The 9,699-nt window shown below is 35.2% G+C and overlaps 1 protein-coding gene across 1 annotated transcript in view; it reads right to left on the reverse strand.

Moving 5' to 3' along the window:
• Positions 1–7,560, reverse strand: part of ZPLD1 (zona pellucida like domain containing 1) — a 63,768-nt gene extending 56,208 nt beyond the window's left edge. Inside the window, exon 1 of the mRNA XM_069065291.1 lies at positions 7,451–7,560. Within this exon, the coding sequence (XP_068921392.1) occupies positions 7,451–7,556 (106 nt within the window). The 5' untranslated portion in view covers positions 7,557–7,560. The remainder of the gene's footprint in view (positions 1–7,450) is intronic.
• Positions 7,561–9,699: the final 2,139 nt, after the last annotated feature.

The raw sequence follows: 9,699 nt of genomic DNA on the forward strand, positions 1-9,699 counted from the left end.
AGAGAGAGAGAGACAGAGAGAGAGAGAGAGACAGAGAGAGAGAGAGACAGAGAGAGACAGAGAGAGAGAGAGACAGAGAGAAAGGAAGGTATAGGAAGACTGGGAACATAGGAGGAAGGTAGGTGGAAAGGGCTTTGAATGCCAAACAAAGGATTTCATATTCAATCCTAGCTGTGATACTGAGCCAATGAACTTTCTCAAATTGGGAGGAGGTGTAGCGGCAAGCACCCCAGCGTCCCTAGGGTGGCTGCCAATACAGGTTCTTGGATATGCTTTGATAAAGGAAAGCAACTCAAAATGGGTTAACAAGCTTACTTTAATCAGTCAAATATGTATCGTTCACCTAGTTCAGGGGAAAAAGGTCAGCACCCCGAACTTCAGAATATAGACAGAATTATCTAGACGGAGAAACAGATCAAGTAGACATATTTCCAAACTGTCCAACCATTACATCCATACCAAATCAACATCTGGGTATTTCAAAGCGGGGGGACTCTCAACAACGGCTTCCCAGAGTTTCATCTGATCAAATCACAGAACACTTCTCAAAGTGAGCCCCAAAACAAAGCTACACATCAGGGCTTATATAGCCTTCTCCTGGCTCAGAGAATGTAACAACCTTATTGACTCACTGGCCAATCAAGAAGTATCTACTGAAAAACAAGCCTCCCACCCCAGGCTCCAGGTGCACTTTAGCCTAGGGGCAGGGAAGATCTTAAAAGTTTACATTCCCATTACAGAAGGGAGGAGGGAATTTAGTTAGTTCTACACTTTAGGAAGAGATTTGAGTCAAAAAAGACATGAGGTATTAAGGCCCTGTTCCAGGGTGATGACAAAGTCAGAAAAGATAAGGGTTGCAGGTAATATCAGCAAGACTTGGCAAGAGATTAGCTACTGGCAGGATGATTAAGAAAGGGAGGTTATTAGGCACTGAATTCTTGGTGGTAATTCACCCACCAAAGTAAATTGGGTGGAAAAGAAAATATATAAGTAAGAATGGAAAGCATGAATTTATGATAGGAAAGAGAAAAAAAAAAGAAGCAAGTTTCTCCCTGAAAATATTCTTTATAAAGTCACTATAACCTTCAAAAGTATAATTAGGTCAATTAGGGTTTATTTGGAGGTGATATAGCGAACTGAAAGGAGACCTGGGTTCAAGCCTTGGCTTTGACATTTATTAGCTCTGTGACTATGAACAAGTAATTTCATTTCACTAAATCTCAGTTTCCCCATTTGAAATGTAGGGATAATGACATATATATTACCTTGATCTCTCAGGGTTCTGAAGGAAAAAAAAATTTTAAAAACAACAACTAAACACCAAATAGAAATCCTGGAAATCAAAGAAGATAGTTTAAAAAAATTGAACTAATACATAAAAGTGTGAGTTAACAAAAAAAAAAAGTAAAATAGATAAACCATTGGGCTTATTTCACTTTTTTAGAGAAAGAAGGAAACCAAATTACCAGTATAAAAAACTAAAAGAATGAATTTATAACCAATGAAAAGGAAATAAAAACAATTATTAGGAGCTATTTTGCCCAACTATTTGCCAATAAAACTGACAATCTAAGTAAAGTGGATGAATATTTCCCAAAAATATAAATAGCCCAGATTAACAAAACAGGAAATGGAATACTTAAGTAGCCCTAACTTAGAAAAATAAATTAAACAAGCCATAACAGGAGCTACTTAAGAAAAAAATCCCCACGGTCAGATCAATTCAGAAGTGAATTTTACCAAACAGTTAAACATCAATTAATTCTACTACTGCATAAACTATTTGAATAAATAGGCAAAAATTCTTTTAAGAAAATATAATTCATTGATAACTAATGAGGAGAGTCAAAACAGAGAAAGAAAACCACAGACCAATATATTACAAAGATCACTATGTCCATGCTGGATTTATACCAGGATTGTAGTGCTGGTTCAATATTAGGAAAACTATTAGCATAATTGCTTATATTGATAACAAAAATTATGAAAATCACATGATTATCCCAATAGATGCAGAAAAGACTTTTAACAAAATATAACACCCATTTCTACTAAAAATTCTAGAAACAGGAATAAAAGGAGCTTTTCTTAAAATGTTAAGTAGTATCTATCTAAAACTAAGAGTAACCATTATCTGTAATTGGGATGAACTAGAAACCTTTCTAAATAAGATCAAGGATGAAGCAAGTTTCCTCCACTATTTTTCAATATTGTATTAAAAATGCTAGTTGTAGTAAAAAGACAATAAAAAATTGAAGGAATAAGAATAAGTAAGGAGGAAACAAAACTATCACTTTTTGCATTGATAATATGGCTACCTAGGTAATCCAAGAGAGTCAGTTTAAAAATAACAAAATCAATTAGGAACTTCAACAGTTACAGGATATAAAATAAACCCCCACAAATCATCAGCCTGTCTATCTATTACCAACAAAACCCAGCAAAAAGAGATAAAAAGAGAAATTCCATTTAAAATAACTGTAGACAGTATAAAATATTTGGAAGTCTATTTGCCAAGGCACACATAAGAACTACATGAACACAATTGCAAAACATTCTTTATACAAATAAAGATGCATCTAAATAATTGAAGAAATATAAATTATTCATGGGTAGACTGGATAAAAATGACAATACTACCTAAGTTAGTTTAGTTATTCAGTGCCATATTAATCAAATTACCAAAGAAATATTTTAAAAAGCTAGAAAAATTAACAAACTTCATCTGGGGAAAAGATCAAGAATATCAAGGGAATCAAGGGGGTAAATGGGAAGGAAGGGGGCCTAGTAGTAACAGATCTTAGACTATACTACAAATCTGTAATCATCAAAAGCAATTTGGCTCTGGGTAAGAAATTTGAAAGTTGATCAATGTAACAGATTAGGTATACAATATATATATACAAGCAAATGGCCATAGTAAACTAGTGTTTGATAAACCCAAAGATCCCAGCCATTGGAACAAGAATTCACTACATGACAAAAACTGTTGGGAAAACTGGAAAGTAGTCTAGCAGAAATTAGACATAGATCAACATCTCACACTATATAACAAGATAAGTTCAAAATATTATTTAGAAATAAAGTGTAGTTATCATAAGAAAATTAGTAGATCAGGGACGAAATTACCTGTCAGATCTATGGATAAGAGAAGGATTCATGATCAAACAAGAGAAAGAAAGTTCCACAAGAGGTAAAATGGAAAATTTGACTTGATATATAAAATTTAAAAGATTTTGCACAAACAAAAACCAATACAGTTCAAATTAAAAGAAAAGTAGCAAAGTAGGGTTAAAGATTTGTAGCAAATGTCTTTGATAAAGGTCACATTTCTCAGACATGTAGAGAACAGGGCCAAATTTACAAGAATGAGAATCATTCACCAACAGATAAATAGTAAAAGGATATGAATAGACAGTTTTCAGAGGAAAAGAATCAAAGCTATCAATAGTCATATGAAAAATGCTCTAAATCATTAAAAATTAAAGAAATGGGGGCGGCTAGGTGGCACAGTGAGTAAAGCGTCAGCCCCAGAGTCAGGAGGACCCGAGTTCAGTTCTGACCTCAGACACTTAACACCCACACAAAAATACTAGCCGTGAAACCAACTTGGGCAAGTTACTTAACCCTAATTGCCCTCCAAAAAGCAAAAAAAAAAAAAAATTAAAGAAATGCAAATTAAAACAATTCTGAGAGACTATCTTATACTAAGATTGGCTAAATGATAGAAAAGAAAAATGACAAATGCTGGAAGGGATATGTGAAAACAGGTGCACTAATGCACTATTGGTTGGAGTTGTGAACTAGTCCAACCATTCTAGAGAACAATCTGGAACTATGTCCAAAAGGCTATAGAATAGTGCATACTTTTTGAGCCAGTAATATTGCTTCTAGGTTTACACCCCAAAAAGGCCAAAGGAAAGGGAAAAAGGCTCATATATACAAAAATATTTATGGCATCTTTTTGTGGTGGCAAAGAATTGGAAACTGAAGGAATGCCCTTCAATTAAAGAATGGTTAAACAAATTATGATATATAAATGTGAAGGAATACTATTGTACCATAAGAAATTGTTAAGGGGATAATTTCAGAAAATATGGGAAGACCTGTATGAACTGAAGCAAAGTTAAGTGAGCAGAACCAGAACAATAAACACAGTGACATCGATATAGTAAAGATAATCAATCAGTTTTGAAAGACTTAGTAACTGATCAACACAATGATCCACCACAATTCCAAAGGACTCATGATGAAACATGCAATCCACCTCTACAAAGAGAACTGATTAACTCAGAGTACAGGTTTAATTCCTTCTTTTTCTTTTTTTTTAAGAACATGGATAACGCAGAAATTTATTTTGGGTGACTATACATATTAATAATAGATTTTGTTTGTTCTACCTTCTCATTGAATGGTGGGAGGGGAGGGAGAGAGAGGGAAGTTGAAACTGAAAAAGTTTTTTTTTCTAAATCTCTGTGCCAAGAATGAAAGTATTCTGGAGCTATGTAGGAGAGGGTTAGTGGTTTTTACCATGGTCACATAGGTAGTATGTCAGAGGCAGGACCTAAACTCAAGTCTTCCTAAATCCAAGGCCAGCCTTCTCTTCACTTCACCTCATGTCTATTTCTTTCTGTTTTATATAATCACAAAAAGTGTTTTTAAAATTCTAGGGCAGCTTATTTCTATCACTGAGCATCAAAGGGAGGCAAATATATTATTAGAAATGTAAAACTTGGCAGTGGGGGAGGTGGAAAGGGGAAGAGAAGAAAGAGCAATAGAGGAGTTTAATGCATTCCCAAAGCAAATCTAACTCTGGGTATCCATTTGTAGGCATTTCCCATGTCACTATTCCTATTCATCAGCATGGATATTTAAGAGTTAACTATCTTATCAAGTGCAGGTGAGCAAAATGGAATCGATTTGATTTGAAAATGAATTAGACCATGGTGGTTCATTTGGTCCAAGGATAAATGCCATGGAAATTAAAGAAAATAGTTTTAATGTCATAAAACAGAACAGGTCACTGATAGGGCAAACTGATTACTATCATCATTATTAATATTACTTTGCATTTAGATAGCCCTTTCCTCTGAAAAATTCATTCTCATTCCATGCCATTGCTTATGGATCTCTTTAGCCCTTGGAATTCCTGGGATACTTAGTCCTCATATAGAAGAGATGTACAGTTAGGAGGGGAGTGTGCAATTAACCTTTAAACTTAACTTAAGCTTTCTTTCTTCAAGTAACCTGAAGCAATAGACTAGCCTTTAAAATAATGCTAATTATTTAAAGTCCTTTTGTGAGTGGGTATGGACGCAGATTTTAAAGTCAGAAATACAACTTTTCAAGTACTGAACTTAGTATTTATAGAAAATAATATGAAACAAAAAGTATCACATTATTACATACATATAAGATACTGGCAAATATAGTTACTTGTTCAAAAAACCCTCTGCCTAAGACTACAGTGAAATTGGTTGGCATAAAGCAAACATAGAAATAACAGCAAAATAAATATATTATCCTATCATATAATTTGTGAATCCACAAGAGACTGTAGCAACATGACTCCCTGTGCCCTTTTCTCCCCAACCAGAGTTGCCTTTGTTGTAAATTAGCAATCCAGCATAAATTCTGTACTTGATTCCTGGTTGCTTCTGTCAGGTGCACCATTACTCTGAGATGAATGGGTCAGTCTTCTGAAGACTAGCAATCAGAATGACTGCAAGTTATAAAGACAATAGCAACCAATAGAATAATAATGAGTTTACATTTATATAGTACTTTAAGGTTTACATGACCCTTTCCTCACAAACATTATGATGTTTAAAGAGCATTGGAATAGGAGTTATGAAGATACAAACTCAAATCTCACCACAAATACTTTGTAACCATGTGATCCTGGGCAACTCACTCAATCTCTCTCTGCTTCAGTTTCCTTATTTGTAAACTGGATGGGTTGAACTTCGGGGCCTCTAAGATACCTTCTGGTTCTAAATCCATGATACAGTGATGAAAACTTGTGAGGTAAGTTTAAAAAGTAAAATTTTAAAAATTATATCATAATAGCATCACAAAATTTTAAAACCTGGAAGGTACCTTAGAGGTCAAAGGTCATGTATTCAAATGTTATCTAACATCAGGCCTGCAGCATAATTTTATTTCTCCCTATCTCTTAACCCCTTGAGAGGTCAGTGGATCAGAGGTCTATAGCTATGAATTTAAGTATTTTACCAGTAGGCAGTAAAATTTTGATTGAGAAACTCTCATCTCATCCCTACCCTTCACTTCAGATGAGGTAGCTTAAGTTAAAAGAGTTGTCCAGACACTTAGTGGCAGAACGAGGGTTAGATTCCTGTCTCCAGACTCCTGGTCTGGTGTCCTTTCCAGTAAACCACAGCCTTTACAAATTTGTGAAAGACACATAGATTAAAGCTTCCATATGACTTGGAGAAAACTAATAGTATTAGAATCCACATCTTTAAATTATAAGAAAATGAATGAATAATTCATTCACAAAATCTCAGTCCAATACAAACCACCTCCTTCCTGGAGGTCTCTATGAAGCCCCTAGCCTTGACAAGATTTCTCCCTCTTCTAAACTCTGACAGCACCTGAGACTACTAAAGTAGCACCCATTATCTATCACCCTGGGTCACCGACATGATTTTCTTGAGATCATACAACCAGTAAGTGAATAGAGCTAAATTTCCAACACAGTTCTTATTCCAAGTTTAATGAACCTTCTATTACATCACACTGCCTTGCTGTGTCCCTCTTCATTGAGTACTTAAATTGGGAATGGGGAAAAAGTGGGGTGAGGGAACATCTAAACAAAATTAGGGAAGGTGGTGAAGATCCTGGATGAGATTACAAGTCCTTTGAAAACTGAAAGATGATGAAAATCAAGTGCCTGCAAATATTCTGAAAAGCAACTTTCTTGAAATTCATTCTAAAGCTGGACAAATTAATTCTAATGCTTATCAATATCATTCAAGCTTCATTTCTTCTATTCCAGACAATAAGTTGCCACTGTCTTCCCAGCATGATTCTTAAATATATTTATTAATGTGAAATAACACCAGGGAAAATCGAAATTAACCCATTAGAATAAAAAAGCATTAATTAAGCAAATATTTGAATGAAATTAACATCTTAGAATTTTGCTACCCAGTGACTAATATTTTTTTTAAAACTGAGAGCAGTTATTATGATAATCTTAACTGTGATGAACACTTTGTATGTTAATGTGGATGTAAATTATAATAGAGAAGACATTTCTTTTGTCACTTACCATTTGTTAATATCTACTTAATGCAAAGGCCTATCCCTTCCATATCATCCCATATATATTTGAGTGTTTTACTATGCAAACCTAATCAGAATTTTCAAATAAGATTATTGTTTTGTTTTGCTTTTTAAAGGTACAGGGAAAGGGGTTCAGACTTACCAGGAAATCTGCTGTGGAGATTGGCATCACAGTTGTAGCCATTGAACTGTGCAGTCCCAGGAAGCACCTTGATTGTTAGCAGGAATAGCAACCATGCTCGTTCCATTGCAAAGCCTAGAAAAAGGATCAGGTTGTTAGCATATGGCCAGCATAGTTCCCCTACCTGGTATCCAAACCATTGAGTTCCATTGAACTCAGGCTCAAACATCAGTCCCAAAGGACACACTTCTATCATCAAAGCTAAGTAGAAAGTTAAATAACTATCAGGATAATTCAAGAAAAGGTAAGGATTTGGCCTGAATTACTCAGATGACGATCTTAATCTTTAGTTTCACTTTTCCAAGATACCCTAGCTAGGCATTATGCAGTAAAGATCTAAAGAAGGGATCACAGGCCAACTTAACAGTGATAGGACAGTACATCATTTGTGCTATCAATATGATGGAAAGGAATGTAATTAGCTAGCAGCTTAGGATGACATAGATTACCATAGCATCTAACTATCTAAATCTTCACTTTAGATTTATGTCTATAAACTAAATCACAGAGATTTAAATACAATTAATTTAATTTAATTGGAGAGGTTTTAGTTTTGTTATTGCCATAGAGATGATAGAAATCAGAATTTTCCTTAACAGAGGTTTCTTAGATGATTTTGTAGACCCATATCGAAGTCTATGGTTTGATTACTGTTTTTCCAATAAGCAATATTGGGGGTGGGGAAAGATAGAGAGAAGGGGAAAGTGGTTGAGAATAGGACAAAAGCAAGAAAATATTGTGTGGAAAACCATTCTGCTTTCTCTACCATTTGTTTCCTGGTGAAGTACTAATACCGTTTTAAGAATAATGAAGGCTGAAAGGAAAGTAATTTGAGATTAAAACAAAACTAAACCATATCTGTGCTGTAGATTGAACAAATAAAATAATTACAGAAGCAGTTTAGTCTTTTAGCACCATAGTGACAGTAGCAATCAGTAACATTTTTGGATACTATTTAATATATTCTTATTTCTAAGTACTAATTCAAATATTTTTAATGAAACTTCTGAAAGTTCTTCTCTTATTCCCAGCTTATGTACTAAGAAAGTGATAGTTCATAGTACTTACCTCTGAATATTTTCTATTCCAAATGAAACTCCATCTGCTGCCTTTGCACAGGAAGTCCCTCATATCAGTCAGTCAAGAAACATTTATTAAGCACTTATTATATGGCAGGCACTGTGTTAAGCATCAGGAATACAAAGAATGGTAAAAAGCAGGCCCTGCTGTGGAGGAGCTCACAATCAAATGGAAGAAGACAATGTGAAAACAACTATGTACAAACAAGCGGTCTTCAGGATAAAGTGGAAATAATCAACAGAGGGAAGGTAGTAGAATTAAAAGGGATCAGGAAAGGCTTCCTGCAAGTGATAGAATTTTAGCTGGCTCTTGAAGCCAGGAGACAGAAATAAGTTATGGGTAAAGAGTTACAGGCATTGCAAGAAGCCAGTGAAAATGCCAAGAGTCAGGAGATGGAGTATCTTGTACAAGAAGCTTCCAGGAGGCTGGAGACTGGATTGGAAAGTATGTGGAGGGGAACAAGGGGAAAGAAGGCTGAAAAAGAGGGGGCAGCTTATGAAGGGCTTTAAATGCCAAACAGAAGATTTTTCTTTGATCCTGGTATGACAAGGAAATATTAGAATTTATTAAAGGGGGAGGGAAATGTCATTGTTATATCTGAGCTTTAGGAAAACCATTTTTGTGACTCAGTAGAAGAGAGACTGGAATGAGGTGAGACTTGTGGCAGGCAGACTCACCAGCAGGCTCTTGCAGCAGTCCAGGCACAAAGTGATAAGCACCTGAACCAGGATGTTGACAGTGTCAGAGTAGAGAAGGGAATATATATGAGATGTTACAAAAGCAAAGTCAATGGACCTTAACAACAAATTGGATAAGGGAGGTGAGAGAGAGTAAGGATGAAAATTAGTTTGGTTTTGGACATGTTTAATTTAAGATGTCTACAGGTCATCCAGTTCAAAATGTCCAATAGGCAGCTGGAAATTGATCTAGACTATAGCTCTGCAGAGAGACTAGGGCAGGAGAGGTAGATTTGAGAATGACAAGTCAGTACAGACATGACTGGCTTGCATTTCCTACCCACTTTTCCCTCTTTAGAAAGATTCTCTAGGTACCTTAAAATATAGCTCTGGCACTACCACCTTCACAAATGATTCCCTTCATTGTTAGTTCATTCTCCATCTTGAAATTAA

Source organism: Petaurus breviceps, unplaced genomic scaffold (genome assembly GCF_028583685.1).
Source record: "Petaurus breviceps papuanus isolate PSGF00001 unplaced genomic scaffold, PetGlider_PUasm1.0 90683, whole genome shotgun sequence".
NCBI classification, from domain to species: Eukaryota; Metazoa; Chordata; class Mammalia; order Diprotodontia; family Petauridae; genus Petaurus; species Petaurus breviceps.